This window comes from Podarcis liolepis, assembly GCF_965112155.1.
Source record: "Podarcis liolepis genome assembly, chromosome: 2".
NCBI classification, from domain to species: Eukaryota; Metazoa; Chordata; class Lepidosauria; order Squamata; family Lacertidae; genus Podarcis; species Podarcis liolepis.
Genome location: NC_139555.1, coordinates 125,329,157 through 125,347,019, shown reverse-complemented (window position 1 = coordinate 125,347,019; position 17,863 = coordinate 125,329,157). Strand labels below are relative to the sequence as shown.

General features: G+C 40.8%; 1 protein-coding gene across 1 annotated transcript; it reads right to left on the bottom strand.

The window, feature by feature from the left end:
* Window positions 1–1,491: 1,491 nt before the first annotated feature.
* Window positions 1,492–16,644, bottom strand: LOC310700991 (vomeronasal type-2 receptor 26-like; the record flags this gene model as incomplete). Its single annotated transcript, XM_083490952.1, has 6 exons — window positions 1,492–2,390; window positions 5,991–6,117; window positions 6,860–7,090; window positions 8,779–9,567; window positions 15,538–15,829; window positions 16,436–16,644. 6 exons carry the CDS (start codon window positions 16,642–16,644, stop codon window positions 1,492–1,494), a joined length of 2,547 nt encoding a protein of 848 aa, XP_083347078.1.
* Window positions 16,645–17,863: the final 1,219 nt, after the last annotated feature.

Below are 17,863 nucleotides of genomic sequence, written 5' to 3'. Positions count from 1 at the left end.
GGGCTGACTACTGCAGCAATCTCCCAATGTGTAATTCAGAACTAAGGCCCAGGATACCTCCGAGCACATGCTCACATCAGGAATTTATTTTTAGCACCGGAATTTGGGTTTATATGGTTGTAACACAATGTTACACCCCTAATCTCCATCAATTTCTCTTTACTGAAGCAGCTTCATTGAGGGGTATGGTGGAGAAGGACTTTTTGTTGTTTGTTGTGCAGGATTTTAATTTAGGGTCACCCCTCTGTTGGTGTGAGATTAATCAAACTGAGATGTCTGATGGCAGGTGCAATCGTACAGATGCTAGACTGGTGAATGGCGTGTCAGTTATTAAAGACATACAGGGAGACACCAGAAATAATGTCATAAAAGGAGATTTTTCTTCAAGAATTAGAGTCTGTAATACAGAGAAGAAATCTGAAGGAAACAACACAAGAGATCAATATAAACTGACACATGCAAAGCAGCAAAGGTATTTCCAGAGAGGCAGATTCTGCCCAGGTGCAGCTATTTCTGAAGAGCAGACAATCGATTGACTTAAAAACACTTGGTTCTATACTTTGAAATTGCTGGCATAGAAATGAGAAAATTCCTACATGAGGCCATTATCACATGCATCCTGATATTCTGTAGATGGCACAAAACTTTAGCCAAGTTCTCTTTATGTCCAGGTCTGGCAATTTTAATTTTCCTGAGACTACTCATCTCTTTTCTGACGATCTAAAATCAATGTCCATGTCCATGTCCAGTCCAAAACCAAAACTTCAGTCATGTCCTTCCATGTTCTCCGAGCCTTACATTTTTGATCCTCATCAAGAATCATCTGCCAAAAACATCTCATAAACTTTTTGTATAGTGCTGGTCCTAAAGGTTCTTCACTGGCTCCCAGCACGTTTCTGAGCACAATTCAGTGTTGGTACTGACCTTTAAAGCCCTAAACTGCCTTGGCCCTGTATACCTGAAGGAATGCTTCCACCCCAGTCCTTCCGCCTGGACACTGAGGTCCCCCTTCGAGGGCCTTTTGCCAATTCCCTCACTATGAGAAGCAAGTTACAGGGAACAAAGTAGAGGGCCTTCTCAGTAGTGGCACCCGCCCTTTTGAACATGTCCCCTCAGATGTCAAGGAAATAAAGAATGACATAAATTATAGAAGACACCTGAAGTCAAGCCTGTATCAGGAATTTTTTAATGGTTGGTGTTTTATAATGTTTCGTTATGTGCTGTAATCTGCCCAGGATGGCTGGAGAAATAAATAATAAATTGTTCTTATTCTTATATTCCCAAAAGACCTTTTACCTATATCCCTTATGTAGTCATTTCTTCCTAATTCAGCTAAGTTCTTTTGTACTTTAGCAATTCAGATTGCAACTTCTTAAGAAACTTATGAAATCCTGCTATGGGTCATGATCAGTTTAACTCCAGTTGAGATTCTGGCTGGGACCAACTGTACAATTTTATGATATCAGTGGAGCTAAGGATCAAATGTCATGTTTAGTTTTTTGTTGTCAGGTGCTCCTTTGTGTTCAGATTAGGCCTCAATATTATAATGTAGCATTTGGGAATGAAGATGCAGCCCAGAAGCCCAGCACTGGAGGCCAAGATAGAGAAGATCTGCACGGCTACCATGAATTTTCCCTTTGTGCTCAGGTAGGTGGGCACAAAGGACACCCAAACACTGCAGAAGACCAGCATGCTGAAGGTGATCAGCTTGGCTTCGTTGAAAGCCCCTGGTAGATTCCTTGCTAAGAAAGCCACTGTGAAGCAGATGGCAGCCAGGAAGCCCATGTAGCCGAGGGCACTGTAAAGCATGGCAACAGAGCCTTCATTGCATTGGACAATGATCTCTCCAAGTTGGGAGCTGAAGTCAAATTCTGGAAATGGAGGCGAGATCCCCAGCCAGATGGTGCAGATGAGAACTTGGACACTGGAGCAGGAAATGACAATGGAGTGGGCCAAACCCTTCCCCAGCCATCTCCTCACCCTGTTCCCTGGCTTAGTGGCCAGGAAGGCCAGGACTACAGTGATGGTTTTTGCCAACACAGAAGAGACAGCAGCTGAGAAGATGATGCAGAAGGCTGTTTGTCGGAGAAGGCAGGTCACGTTCCTTGGCTTTCCAATGAAGAGTAAGGAGGACAAAAAGGAGAGCAGTAGAGAGATGAGGAGGATGTAGGAGAGGTCCCTGTTGTTGGCTTTGACTATGGGGGTTTCTTTGTATTTAAGGAAGATTCCTAACACAAAGCCTGTGGTTAAGGATAAGAAGAGAGCAAGGGAAGCCAGGAGGCTCCCCAAATATTCTTCATAGGACAGGAAGGTAAATATTTTGGGGACACATTGATCTCGGTCCTCATTTGGATGCTGATCTTCTGGACATTTGGTGCATTCATCAGCATCTGTAGAGAGGAAAACACAGTTCAGTATCCTAACATCATTCCCAAACCTGCAATGGTGTGCATGCTGTTGAGCTGCTCGTACAGGATTTTCAAAAAGACCCACACTGTACTTTGAAGTGCTGACAATCAGGGCTTTAAAGCATGAAATCAGCTGACATCACTTATGCATTTGGTGATCGACAGGTTGGCAGCAGCACCCAGCTGCTATTTTCACCTGGGAAATTGAGATCTAGTGCAAAGGCCAGAAAAAATTCTGGATCGCTGGATTATACAACCTTGGGTTAAATGAATCAATAGGTTGACTCAGTATAATGGCAGCTTCTTGTTATGTTTGAATATTGAGAAGCATAATATTAATAGGAGATTTCAATGGTGTGGTGATGCCAGAAATGGACAGACTAACAAAAAAGAAAAAAGTTAAACAAGGTAAATTACCAAGGACATTCTTCGATCTTGTTGAAAATTTTGATTTAATAGATGTTTGGAGACTCAAACATCCAACCACAAAGCAATTTACTTTTTTTCTGAGCCACAGCAAAGTTGGGGGGAGGATAGTTCTAATATGGATTTCAAGGGATCTAATTCCAAGAACATCGAAATGTGAAATATTGCCTCGAACATTATCAGATCATAACCGTATAATTTTAGAGGTTAAATGTAATGAACAAAATTCATTCAGATGGAGGATGAATGAAAACCTTTTTGAGAATTTAGAGTGATTGAAAAAGCTAAGGAGACTTTGAAAGAATATTTTAAATGGAATTTAAATAAAGAAACAAGTCTGGACATTGCTTGGGATGTGAGTAAAGCCGTCATGAAAGGTTTCCTGATTCAGCAAAATAATTATAGGAGAAAGTTGAGAGAAAAGAAAAAAGAAGAAATTTTTGGCCAATTGGAAGAGTGTGATCTTTTCACGATAAAACCCAAAGATAAATTAACGATAAAACCCAAAGATGAACAGATCAAGCAAGTAATTAAAATGTTACAAACTCAGTTTTTGATATTGGTAAACCAGGAAGTTGAATGGTAAATCAAATTAATGAGACAGAAATTCTTTGAATCGGCTAATAAAACAGGGAAACTTCTCGCATGGCAATTAAGAAAAAGACAAAAACAGAATGTGATAAATAAAATAAAAGTAGGAGAATACCAAATAAAAGACCCGAAGGAAATAAAGAAATTTTGATTTTGGTTACAACATAGAATATGATAAATGGGTAAAACTATGGAACAAAGGAATGAAATTTACTGCGTGTTCCACCTTAAGGGAAAACTTAGAAAAAATGATGTACCGGTGGTATATTACCCCGGTCAAATTGGCGAAAATGTAGAAACTGGGTAACAAAGCCTGCTGGAAATGTAAACATAAGGATGAGGATCTCTACCACATGTGGTGAGAATGTGAAAAGATGAAAAAATTATGGGACTTAATATATAATGAACTCAAGAAACTTTTTAGGTACACATTCCCCCCCAAAAAACGGAGGCTTTTTTACTAGGGATAATAGGAGAGGAAGTGAAAAAGGAGGATCATAAATTATTTCAATACGCCATGGTAGCAGCTAGGATCTTTGTAGCCCAAAAATGGAAGTCACCAGAGATCCCAACGGTTATGGAATGGCAGGCTAAATTTTTTGAATACACAGAATTAGCGAAAATGACGTATAAAATCCGACACCAAAAAGGGGCAAAGTTTGTAGAAGAATGGGGTAAATTTGTAACATATATAGGAATTAATTGTAGAAGTTTAAAAACTACAGCAAGGTTAATATAATTCTTGTGACGTGTATAGAAATGAAGAAGAAACTGTAAGAGAAGATTTATATTAAGAAAACCGTAACTGGGAAGGAAGGAAGTCGAGGCGTGATTCTACACAATGTAAATAAGATGACACTAAGAATGACTGTAAAGATTGTTTTATTTTGTTTGTGGAAAAATTCAATAAAAAGCATTTTATAAAAAATATTGAGAAGCAGATGTGTTAAGACCCAACTTATTTTATAATATATTGAAGCTACAATTATTCCCTCTTTAGGGAAGTTTTTAACGACTGATGTTTTAATGTATATTTAACCTTCTCTTGTAAGCGGGGTAGAAATAATAAATGTTGTTGTTGTTGTTGTTGTTGTTGTTGTTGTTGTTGTTGTTTCTAAAATCACGTATTGCTTTAGAATTATATGATTCCTCCAAGGAACTCAGAGGAGTATTATTGTGTGGCATAGCCTCCATTCCTGAACTGCTGGGACCTCTCAGAAATTGTCAGGTGGTCTCTCTGGCCCTAGTGCTAACTGACTCCATGGCAGGACAACAACCCTCCAGAGGCCACAGGTTTGGTCAACCCAGTACACCCTGGTGCTCTTGCTCACTTTCCCCTCACTCAACATAGAATCATAGAATCATAGAGTTGGAAGAGACCACAAGGGCCATCGAGTCCAACCCCCTGCCAAGCAGGAAACACCATCAGAGCACTCCAGACATATGGTTGTCAAGCCTCTGCTTAAAGACCTCCAAAGTAGGAGACTCCACCACACTCCTTGGCAGCAAATTCCACTGCCGAACAGCTCTTACTGTCAGGAAGTTCTTCCTAATGTTTAGGTGGAATCTTCTTTCTTGTAGTTTGGATCCATTGCTCCGTGTCCGCTTCTCTGGAGCAGCAGAAAACAACCTTTCTCCCTCCTCTATGTGACATCCTTTGATATATTGGAACATGGCTATCATATCACCCCTTAACCTCCTCTTCTCCCGGCTAAACATGCCCAGCTCCCTTAGCCGTTCCTCATAAGGCATCGTTTCCAGGCCTTTGAAAGTTCCCAGTACCTGATTCACTGACATGTACTCCCTGCAACATTGGAGGTGTCCTTTGAATACTAGTTGCTGGAGATCACACGGGGGTGGGAGGGCTGTTTTTTCTATGCAGCAAGGCCTTCCTTATATCCTCGGTTTTTCTTATGGATAGATTTGGAAGATGTTTCACCTATCCATCAGTAAAACTGTACAGGTGATGTAGTAGAAGTCGAAACGATAAGACAAAATTCTGTAGAGGACCTACCATAATTAAAACCTGAAAAATTCTACAAGTCTCAGCAGATGGGCAAATTAAGTTTCCTGGTGCTGTGGGGACATTAAAAAGGCAAAGGGACCCCTGACCATTACAGGCTGGCAATAGGTGAACCCTCCTTGAAGAGGGCATTTCGTTCATGGGGTGACATTTTCAGTGCTATTTTCTAGAAAAAGAGGTGCCTCTCAGGGAATGGTCTGAATCAGAGGATTGGGGAATGCATTCTCAGGCAGATCAGCTCCTCTCTGAAGAGGGAGAGACACAGGACATCGAGCAGATTAGACCAGAGTTACCTAGCTATGAGATAATGGAAAGAGAAACAGAAGGGAGGGAACAGCCAGCAAGGACATCATAAGAGAGTGGGGGGGGGGCTCGCTCCCCACAAACTAGAAGGTCCATCTGTATTAGAGAACAAATAATGCAGCGAGACTATAAAATATAAACTGCTCATTAATTATGGTTATTAACATCTTATTTGGAATGGCTCAAATATTTGCCCCATCCTCTCATCAGATGCCATTTTCTCCAAGTTCCTCTCCTACCTTCCTGAGTGGAGATGGTCCCTTCTGAGCAGGGAGAACAATCATAGCAGCAGGGCGGCTTCCCTTCCTGAACTTTTCTGGAATATCCAGGGAGACAGCTTTCTGTGCATCTTGATCGAGGTACGGTCTAGGCATGAAGAGAAAACTGAGCACTAAGGAGAAAGTGATAGGGGTATTTATGCCTTTGGACACAGACCCAAGTTGACCCCAGGCTCTATTTTGGGGCAGTTACATTTCTCTTTATATTTTGCAGAGTTGCACGGAAGAAAATTTTGGGGGGTGTTTCTGCTCCCCCATCCCCACCCCCCTTAACATTGATATCTCACATTTCTATGCTACAATAGTATTGCAAACTGCAGTACTAAGATAACAGTTAACAACAAACAGAAGCATGGCATAAACCATCATACGAACATCAGCAATAAAACAAGTCCTCCATCTGTTGCCATGACATCTGCCAATAGTGACATTGGTGTTGCTTTCAAAGTCTGCACCTAGTGCAGAAATTGGTGCCCAGTTTGCTTGTGTATCATGTCTCTATGCCCAAAAAGATGTGGAATGCCTTACTATACTCCAGCCTTACCCAACCTGCTGCCCCTCAGATATCTTTGCACAATGCTGGCTGGGGTGCATGGGAGATGTAGTCCACAATATTTGGAGGGCACCAAGTTGGGGAAATGTGCTTGAAATGTCTCCTATTTACCTTGAAATTTTATACATGTTTACTCAAGAGCAGGTTTCATTGCACTCAATGGACCTAGCTCCAAAGAAGCCCCAACAAGATTGCAGTCAAAGCCTTGTATGTACTATTCTAAATGTTATTAGAGCATAGCAGTTGTTAATAAAATGACAGATCCATTTCCCCCTACCTTCTTAAATAGCTTGGGCCACACAATTGCTTCTGGGTTGATGGTGAACTTCAAATTTGAGGACTTTTGTCCCTCTATTCTCCCAATTTTAACTCTATCATGAGAGTTATTAGGAAACAGCACCCAGTTCACGATATCGAAGTCAATGGCCAGTGCCCCATTCTCATCCAGGTACTGTCCATCAGCTGAAGTATTAGAGTAGAACTGGACTTCTTTCAAGAAACGATGAAACTAGAATGACAGAGGAAAATCCAGAAATGCGTATGCAGGGCTGAATTAGAATGGTTGATTTGAAGGGTAAGATCAGTCAGTAGACCATAAGACTCTTAGTCTGAGAGTCATGAATGTTGGGCAAAATATTCCTTTATTGCAGGGGGTTGGACTAGGTGACCCTCATGGCCCTCCCAATTCTACAATTCTATGATTCTAAGACAGGCATAGGCAAACTCAGCCCTCCAGATGTTTTGGGCTACAACTCCCATCATCCTTAACTAACAGGACCAGTGGTCAAGGATGGGGAAATATGTAAAACATGATGAACATGGCTTTATTAAAGGAAGAACACTAAGTTCTATGAAGGATGAAGTCATCTTTCTGCAGCAGGATGAAACAGTGTAAAGAAGGATATTGAGTGGCACACTGGGAATCAAATAATATACAAATATATAGGGAATATAAGAATATAATATCACAAATACACGATAAAACACACACACACCCCCACACAAATAACAACATTCCCCCAACCCCTTACACAAACACATTTAAAAGGGGTATAGGATGTTAATCAGATAAGTGCCATGTTGAAGAGGAATAGTTTTGCATGGCACCAAAAGCTTTATGGTGAAGGTGCCAGCCAAACTTCCATAAGGAGAACATTCCACGAATGGACTTCTTTCAAGAAACGATGAAGCTAGAATGACAGAGGAAAATCCAGCAGTGAGTAAGCAGGGCTGAATTATGCAACATGGCTTAAACTCAAGACCCTCCGCATCCTAATCTTCTCTGAATAAGAACTAAAATATCTCTCACCTGGAATCATCTGACTGTACTAGATTATTAGACAGCCTCAATCTGCTTCATCATTTTTGGGATGGGCAAAATCCGAATTATTACACTGTAAGCTGAATAGTGAAAGTGCCAACCGAACTTCCCTGAAGAGAACATTCCACGAATAGGAAGTCACTGCAGAGAGGGCTGGCTCTTGTCTTACCACCCTCTGGAGCTCTTGAGGAGGCGGCACACAAAAATGAGTCTCAAACTATGATATCAGGGTCTGGGTAGGTACTCCGTGAGACTCTTAATTTGAGGGTCTTGAGTTTAAGCCCTATGGTGTCCCAGTGAGCAACATGACTCCCCTGGGACCTCAAAAAGCTTAAAAGTGTATTGCTGTCTAATGATAGTCTAATATGGCAGTGTTTAGTCCTAGTGTGTCTATTACATATTGTAAAAAGTCCTCCTCAGTATTCATGTTAGATCTAGATTCTTTGTGGATTCCCAAACTTTGCAGTGTAGGAGGCTGCTAAGAAGTAGGTAACTGTTGAATCAGAGCATTGGTTCAGTAAGCTCCATATCTCTCTGTGTGTTTTGCTGTGTTTGCCTGCAAATTATTGGATAATACTTCTCTCAGCAGGAATATAGCACTTAATCTGTGGGCTAGACCTGCCGTACAGTGATGGGCCAATTCTGTTGTGCTCCATTTGTAACTCATGGAGAATTCCCTTCCCCTGGAAACCTGGATGGGAGAAGCTCTGATGGATATCTGTCTGCAGGTGAAAACAATGTCAACGGCCAGTCAGTCAATGTAGACAATACTAACCAGTGTTCTGACACAGTGCAAGACAGATTCAGATGATCCTATCATGATGATTCCAGAGCAGGGACAATGAATTCCAGTTTGTAAAAGGAAAACGATATACCTGCCATGGCTGTAGCTTTTGAAGTTCCATGCTGCCTCCACCCACAATCAACATCCTCTTTGACCTGGATGAATGTGCGGCATTTAAGGCCTGAGCCACAGCTTGGATACTCAAGTAGTTCACATAGCTGTCTTGGGACAGGATTCTTTCAATCTCTTCCTGGGGCAGCATCTTCACATTATCCTTCTCTCTGCATTTGGTCATACCCCTCACAGACAAGGGATGCTTTGAATAGGAACAATCAAATGCTTCTTCCGAATACCGTTGACTAGTCAAGGACATTGGCCCATAGTAGTCCTTCTTCGTCCTTTTTTTGGTTTTCATTACAAAGGACAAAGAGCCATGGGCATACTGGAGGCAATCAATATCACGCAACAACATTTTGTTCTGAAGAACTGTGGTTATCCAGACTTTCCCCTCAGTCTGTATCCTTTCAAGTAAGGACTGTACCTCTATGATTGTGTAAAGTCCACTTTGGGAGTCTGCAAAGTAAACAAATACATTGACTTGTCTCCACATGGCAGGTGCTTCACGGGGTATCCATAGCCAAGTTTTTCGTAGTACTCTTTGTGTGAAGGCAACACAAATTTCCCTTTTGTTCATCAGATGTGTTAAGGTACTCAGGAACCTTTCACCACTTTCATTGTCTGGAGCAAAGAGGCCGACCCACGTCCACCTGAAATGCAGGAGGAGTTGGACCATCCCTTGGTACTGCGCTTCTTGGTTTGGCAGCATTTGGTAGACAAAAGGGGACTGGAATTTATCAGTAAGAACGAACCCATAACTGAGCTATTGAGGAAATGGAAAGAGATTTTGGAAATAAAACATTTTTAAAAAAAAAAAATTAAGTAATTCTTTTACCGATTATCTTGCTAGGGAGGGGGGACATGGATGGTTATTTCAATTCCTGGAACTGGTCTTTCCCCTTTTTCCCTCAGTCCCCCCCCCCCCACTGCCTTTTGTGGATTATAAAATGCAATGGCGCAAGGAGTGGTAGAGAAGCAGAGATTTGTTTTAAAAAGATGACTTTGCTTTGAGAGCTCACCTTATCAGCAGGAAACATCAAGCAGACTAAACAAGTTGAAATGGAATGCAAAGGGAAAACAAAGAGGAGTTGGAAGGGGAAGGTAGGAGGGGGTGAGGAGGAGAGAGGAAAAGAAAGGATACCTAGTGGCAAAAAGAGGCAATTACAGGAGGGGAAAATTTTTTCTTCTTTTTTTGTTCTTTCTCTCTCCTTCATACCTTTTAAGGGAGAGTGGAAGTAATATTTGAGGGTGGGAAATATAGTAGTTTGGGGAGAAATGAAAGTAGGACATATGAATAAATTTTACAATTTTGGAAATATGGCATCAAAGAAGCCACAGTTGGAGGCTGGAGCTACAACTACCACACAGACAAGTAGTGTATCCACCCTAGAGACAGAACCTAAGGTAGTTATTGCAGATATCTTAATGGATCGGGGAAAAAGACTTAAGAGAGAATACAGATATATTGGAGAAAATGTCTGGGAAACAAAAGATCAAAACTGTGGACGGCTTAATGGGATAGATTAAAGAATTTACAACAAAAACATCAGACTGGGGAAAATCCATGCAAGAGTTGAGTAAAAAAAGCACAGGGTTTAGAGGAAACAACAAAAAAGACTCAATCAGAAGAAAGAGAACAGAAAAGAGAACAGAAAAAATAAGAGAGGAAACGATGGAATTAGTGACACAGGGAGCATATTGTTTACATTAGTGACACAGGGAGCATATTGTTTACATATAAAGGGGAAAAGCAAAGATGTAAAAATGTACAAGATGTGGAGAAGTTCTGGAGAAAATACAAAAAAGAACTTTGAGGAGGAAAGCCTGAAGCAGTAGGTACAGAAGGAGAAACAGATCTGGCAGAAAAAGAGGACGAAAATTAAGAAGAAGATAAACAGGACCCTTAATTAGACCTTTTTAATTATAGTTTCCAATTATCACAAAAAACATTTGCCTTGTAAAGTTTTTTCTGTTGCTATCATCCTTCCATTCTCATCTTTAAATAACTGTTTCAGGTTATATCTATTTTTAGCATAAATTACCACACCTCTTTTTTTTGTTTTTGTTTTATCTGATGTTATAAAGTCCATCCCCAATCATTTATTTATCAAGACTCTTCTATGTTTTCTTGCTACATGTGTTTCTTGCAAGCATATTATGTCCAAATTCTCTTTTTGTAATACATGTTCAATTTTATTCCCTTTTAATTTATTGTTTAGTCCATTAACATTCCAAGTTAAACTTTTCAGATTCATCTTTTCTATTTTATTTATATATTTTATGCGCCAAATGACAAAAAAGATTTTTTTTAAGAATTGGAAGAAAAATTGTTTGAGTTTATGGATCAAAAGATTATATTAATAGGTGATTTAAATGGAGCAGTCTCTTTAGAAATGGACAGGACAATAAGAAAAACAGACTCAAAAGAAGGAATGCTACCTGTAATTTTTTTTCAGTATGGTGGAGAACCTAAAATTGATTGATGTCTGAAGATTTAGACATCTATTTCAAAGAGAATATATTCATTTTTCAGAACCAAATGAATCTGCTGGAAGAAGTGACTCAATATGGACATGAAATGAACTAACACTGAGAACAAAAAGAATAGAAATATAGTGGTACCTTGGGTTAAGTACTTAATTCATTCTGGAGGTCTGTTCTTAGCCTGAAACTGTTCTTAACCTGAAGCACCACTTTAGCTAATGGGGCCTCCTGCTGCCGCCGCGCCGCTGCAGCACGATTTCTGTTCTCACCCTGAAACAAAGTTCTTAATCCAAGGTACTATTTCTGGGTTAGCGGAGCCTGTAACCTGAAGTGTATGTAACCTGAAGCGTATGTAACCCGAGGTACCACTGTACAACCAAGGACACTCTCAGACCATAATCCAGTGTTACTGGAACTGAAAGGAGAAGAAAACTCCACATTTAGGTGCAGGTTAAATGAAGGTCTTATAGATAACCAATTAACTTTGCAAAAAGGAGAAAATATTCTGAAAGACTATTTTGAATTAAATCTGAATCAAGAGACAGAACTTAATACGGTCTGGGATACAAGTAAAGCAGTGATGAGAGGATTTTTTATTTCAGCAAAGTGCATTCCCCCAAAAACTTAGAGAAGGTAAAAAGAAAGAAATTTTGGAAGAACTGATTAGAAATGAAAAAGAATTGAATAAAAAAAGCTGGAATAAAACTCAATAAAACAGAATATAAAAATGTGACAGACACAATTCTCGATGTTGGTGAACCAAGAAATTGAATGGAAGATTAAAATGTTAAGGCAGAAAAATTTTGAATTCGCAAATAAACCAGAAAAACTGCTTGCTTGGCAATTAAAAAAGAAAAAGGGACAAAATGTAATAAACAAATTGAAAATAGAAGGTAAAATAATAGATAGATATTAAAAGACAATTGGTAAAATATTACACAGAGCTTGTTGTTGTTTAATCATTTAGTCGTGTCCGACTCTTCGTGACCCCATGGACCAGAGCACGCCAGGCACTCCTGTTTTCTACACAGAGCTATATCGAGCCAATAATCGAGTACTAATAATGATACAAGAGGTGCAGCAAGGAATTAAACATTCAAAATTAGATAAATCGCCAGAGCCAGATGGTCTATCAGCCACATATATAAAACCACAAGACTTTCTGTCAGATGCTGGTGGTGGTTGCTCGTGAGTAACCAGGCAGGACTCTGACCTGTCTTTTACAGGTTTTATTGTGCAAACTATTTTCAGTGCAGATCCACAAAGTTCATGTCTGTCTTAGTCACTTGCAGAATCTGGGAGTGGCCCCTTCTGGCTTCTCCCCAAAAATAAGAGCTTTGGCACCCCAGGCCTCCTCCTCCCCTCCTTGCTTTTCACCCCTCTGTGCAAGCTAGGCGACGGAAGTGGCGTGCATCCCTCCTGGCCAGCCTGGCGAGGTGAGGCGCTGGGGCTCTCAGCAGCACCCTCGAGCCCTTTCCTCGCTTGGCTGGCCCCTTCCCTCTCTTCTTCACTGGAGGTGTGGCTTTTCCCACCACTGGAAGAGGAGCTGCTCCTCAGGAGTTTTCGGAGACTCTCTGTATCCCAGCAGCCACCCTGCCTCCTTCCCCTGTTCTGATGGCAGTCCCCTGACACTTTCTGATACAACCGCTCAAGGTTGTAATGAATAAAATATCGAACACAGGGAAAATCCCAGATTGATGGAAAGAGGCAATCCCGGTACCTTGGGTTAAGTACTTAATTCGTTCCGGAGGTCTGTTCTTAACCTGAAACTGTTCTTAACCTGAAACACCACTTTAGCTAATGGGGCCTCCTGCTGCTGCCGTGCCGCCAGAGCACAATTTCTGTTCTCATCCTGAAGCAAAGTTCTTAAGCCGAGGTACTATTTCTGGGTTAACGGAGTCTGTAACCTGAAGCATATGTAACATGAAGCGTATGTACCCTGAGGTACCACTGCATAACATAATATGGCAAACCATTTGAAATTGGTGTTAAAAGAGCTAATTCATCATGATCAAGCAGGCTTTCTACCTGGACAACAGATGGACAATATAAGGAATATAATTAATATAATAGAATATCTGGAGATCAGGAATGAAATGCAGGCTGCATTGATGTTTGTGGGTTCAGAGAAGGCCTTTGACAATGTGTCTTGGACTTTCATGAAAAAAATCTATGGAAATGATACCAAAGAAAGAGGTGGCTTCTCTTTGCCAGATCTGAAATTATATTATGAGGCGTCATGTCTCTGCTGGCTGCGAGAGTGGATAACTTTGAAAAATAACCATATCTTAGACCTTGCGGATAGCTGCCTGAAGCCCGGGGAGCGCAGTGGCAGTCGGAGTGCTCCGAAGGCTTGCGGATAGCTGCCTGAAGCCTGGAGAGTGAGAGGGGTCAGTGCGCACCGATGCCTCTCACTCTCCAGGCTTCAGCGAAAGCCTGCATTCACTCCATAGGACGCACACAAATTTCCCCTTCATTTTTGGAGGGGATAAGGTGTGTCCTATAGAGCCAAAAATATGGTATATAGAGTTGCTCATAGAAGTAGAACACCAACTGAAATAGAAAAGTTTTGAAGATACAAGACAGTTAGTTACCGACTAGTTGCAATATCACCAAGTAAATGATGTGTTAAAAATAGATAAGAAAAATGGATTTAGTACAGAAATTTCAAGGTTTGAAAAAGAATTATTGGGAAATGATGTGAAGTTACTTTCTAAAATGTATAAATTGTTGCTAGAGTGGCATACTAAAGATGAAGTCAAATCAGTAGTGCTACGATAGGCACAAGATATTGGGCACAATATCCAATTTTCATCTTGGGGAAAAACTATGGAGGGAAGACAAAATTTACAGTGTGCTGTGCGTTGAAGGAAAATTATATGAAAATGATATATTGGTGGTATTTAGCACCTGTAAAATTATAGAGAACTGCTCCCAATGTTTGCTGGAAATATAAGGAAAAAGGTGTCATGTTCTACCATATGTGGTGGATGTGCAAGATAACAAAAACATTCTGGGAAATGATTTACAATGAGTTGGGAAAAAAATGTTTAAAACAATATTTGTGAAAAAAACAGAGGCTTTTTTGTTAGGCATTCTAGGTACAGAGATTCTGAAGGAGCAGAAACGACTATACATGTATGCGCCGACAGCAGCGTTGATGCTACTGGCCCAGATATTGAAAGAAGAGAAGGTTCCAACCAGAGACAAGCGGCTGGTGAAGATGATGGACTTTGCAGAGATGGCAAAATTGACTGGGAAAATCAGGAATCAGGAAGAGAAGAATTCTAAGAAGGTATAGGAAAAAATTACCGTATTTTTTGCACCATAACACTCACTTTTTTCCTCCTAGAAAGTAAGGGGAAATGTCTGTGCGTGTTATGGAGGGAATGCCTACGGGTGGCATGGTATAATGAATTTAAGAGAAGACTGTAAACAACTAAAAACTTTGGCACGATTTGAGTAATGCTTGTAATGTACGAAAAGCCATGGAAAATTGGATTATTATTCATTTAACAAATTAAAGAAAATAAGATAAACAGTTGGAAAAAAAGATTGATAATGGAAAGGTGGAGGGAAGTCAAAGGATTCAGGGAATCCTAAATGAAGAGGTGAATGATTTGTTTAAATTTGTTACGTAAAACGTAATAAAAATATATTTTAAAACAAACAAACAAAAAAAGCAAAATCCTCTATGCAGTTAAAAAAGATTCAGTAAAAAACAATGAAGAAGGTAAAACTATATAACAAACTTCAATTAAAATGCCTACTGCAATAAAATAAAAGTTTTTAGTAGGCCCTAGAAAGACATTGGAAAGGGCCCTGTCTGTCCTCAACTGCAAGGGAGTTCCATCACCCTTCATATCCTCCAACATCTGGGAGAAGAAAAGGCTAAAGAGTGAACCCTGCACAAATCCTAAGTCAGCTGAGTGGTGCTTTGTTTGCCTCCTTCCAGCAACTCCTGCAGCCAAGCTTGTGCCAAATGTATTGCTCTGCTTTCCTTTGGAGCACAGCAGTGAGGCTGAGAGGGAGGTCTTGTCATCTGGGCAGCCCAGGACTTCTGTACCCACTGCCTAGGCTTGTGGACTGTGGAGGTGACTTTGATGCTGCTAAAACAGTGGTTTGACTTCATCCCAGAGGCTCATTCCATTGTCTTTCAAGACAGACAGATGCCAACAACAACAACAACAACAACAACAACAAAGTGGCTAATATTGCCAGGAGTGTTTCACTTGGACCCATTGATTACCTGTGGGATCTTGTAGATACCCAACATGTTTGCAATGTGTGTGGAGATGTCAAATTCACTCTTTTCAAGAACAGCTAGCAGCCTTTTCTGCTTCCCACAGCTGTAGTTTGGAATGTTGATTTTCCCACCAGCAAGCAGGTCTGTCATGGAGTCAGAAGTCAGTCTTCCCTCACAAAAGGTATCATAGATGCTGTAGCCCAGGGTGATGTTGCGTAAGAGACTGGGGTTATGATTAATATCCCGAACAGCAAGGGAGAAGGAAATAACGTGTGAGTTCTTCTTATCCACCCAGCTGTGAAAAAAGTGTGTCACACAGTCAGCCTCACATTCTTTTTTGTATTAATCAAAGCAACTAGGAAAATAGACCAAGAGGTAGAGCAAAGTGAGACAGAGGTCTACTGTACCTGTGTCTACAGTATTTTTGCAAGGGGGGAGTATGGAGGGAAGATCAGAACACAAATCAGCCTCATTTCTGGTGACCTACCAAAAGTCCCTTGAGCCACATTAACCCCCAGGCTGCATTGCAAATGACAGTTGACATTTACAATTTGCAGTTGCAATGATTTTGTTGTGCATGGGAAAAGAATTGTGTTCCCATTTTATTTACTACAAAAAAACCTGCAACTCAAAAACATCCCACAAGACTTCCTACCTTCTAGAAAACAAGTCATGCTTTGGAGAGCAGTACATGGCAAAACTACTGCTACTAATTACATAAAATACATTATAAAATGCTTTGAAAAATGGCTTTCCCCCAACTGAACAGACATATAGAACTCTTTAAATAAATTAAGGAATGAAACAAAAGGAATTTTTTCAAAGGTATCAGAAAACAAGTGTATTATGGGAAAGGGAGAGTAGATAGGAAGCAGAAATATATCAATGCATCATTACTTACGACTTAAGTCTGCTGACAGGGGTGCTGGAGAAGGTGAATGGATGTTGCTCATTAAAGAATCTTTGAGATGTGACTCCACTAATGAGGTGGTCTGCTAGCTGGTAAAAATTTGAAGCCAACATTCGCTCCTTGATCGTGTTCAGTGGGCATTTTGCCCTCAGCTGCAACCCATTGGTTGCAAGAGGCAGGAACACAAGTAGTATAATCATTCTGGGTCTACCTACTATGCTTTCCTTGTAGCTGTTCCACCAAACACTAGCTTCTGTTTGCAATGAGCCCCAAATTATTGCAAATCAGAGATTGCGGTGAATTGACAAATGCAGGGAGGTGTCCAGGTCCGGTCTCAGCGCTGAAGGGTGATGGTTCAGAGGTGGAGCATGTATTTAGCACCAAGAAGGTGAGAGGGTGCAATCTCTGCTCCCTGTTCCAGGCAAGGCTGAGGACATCAATCAAAATTTCTGATCTAGAAGGCAGCATCACACAGATGTACCTTCCCATTTCACCTGCTCTATGTCTTGGCCTCCAGGATTTTTTGGCACAATATGTATCTTATACATCCAGCCTTTTAGGCACAGTGGGATAAAAATCTTCCTTCTGCCCTTAATTACGATATTTACCTTATTGAACCCAAAGGCAATATTCAACAGGTGGGGTGAGGGCTGCTTGGACTCAGGAAAGAATAAAAATAGATCACTGTGATTCTGATTATTGTTAAGGGAAGAAAGATCTCCCCTGAAACTTGATAGGAGCAGGTGCAGAGCAGAAGAAAACATGTTTACTCAGTAGGGTGCCACTGATCATCAAGGTGAATTTGGCAGAACATGATTGACCTCAGAAGAGCCCTAAGGTTGGATCAGGCCAAAGGCCCACAAAGTCCAGCTTCCTGTTCTCACAATGGCCAACCAGTTGACACAAAGGGAAGGCTACAAGCTGGAGATGAGAGCAGAACTTTCCCTACATGCCATTTTCCTAGCTCCAAAGGAGGAGCGATAGCATATCAACTTACTCAATTGCAAGAGGAGGTCAACTATCAAGGGTCTAGAAACCAAGCCTTATGAGGAACAGTTGAAGGAGCTGTGTATGTCTGGCCTGGGAGAGAGGAGACTGTGAGGAGATAGGATAGCCATCTTCAAATATCTGAAGGGCTGTCACATGGAGGACGAAGCAAGCTTGTTTTCTTTTTCAAAAAAAAAGTATGCTTTTCATATTTATACAATTCGTTAATTTTGAGCAAGCTTGTTTTCTCCTGGAAGGTAGGACTTGAACCAATGGCTTCAAGTTGCAGGAAACAAGATTCCAACTAGACATAAGGAAAAACTTTCTGACAGTAAGAGCTGTTTGACAGTGGAAAGGTCTCCCTCAGGAGGCTGTGGGCTCTCCTTCCCTGGAGGTTTTTAAGCAGAGGTCGGAGGGCCATCTGCCCTGGAT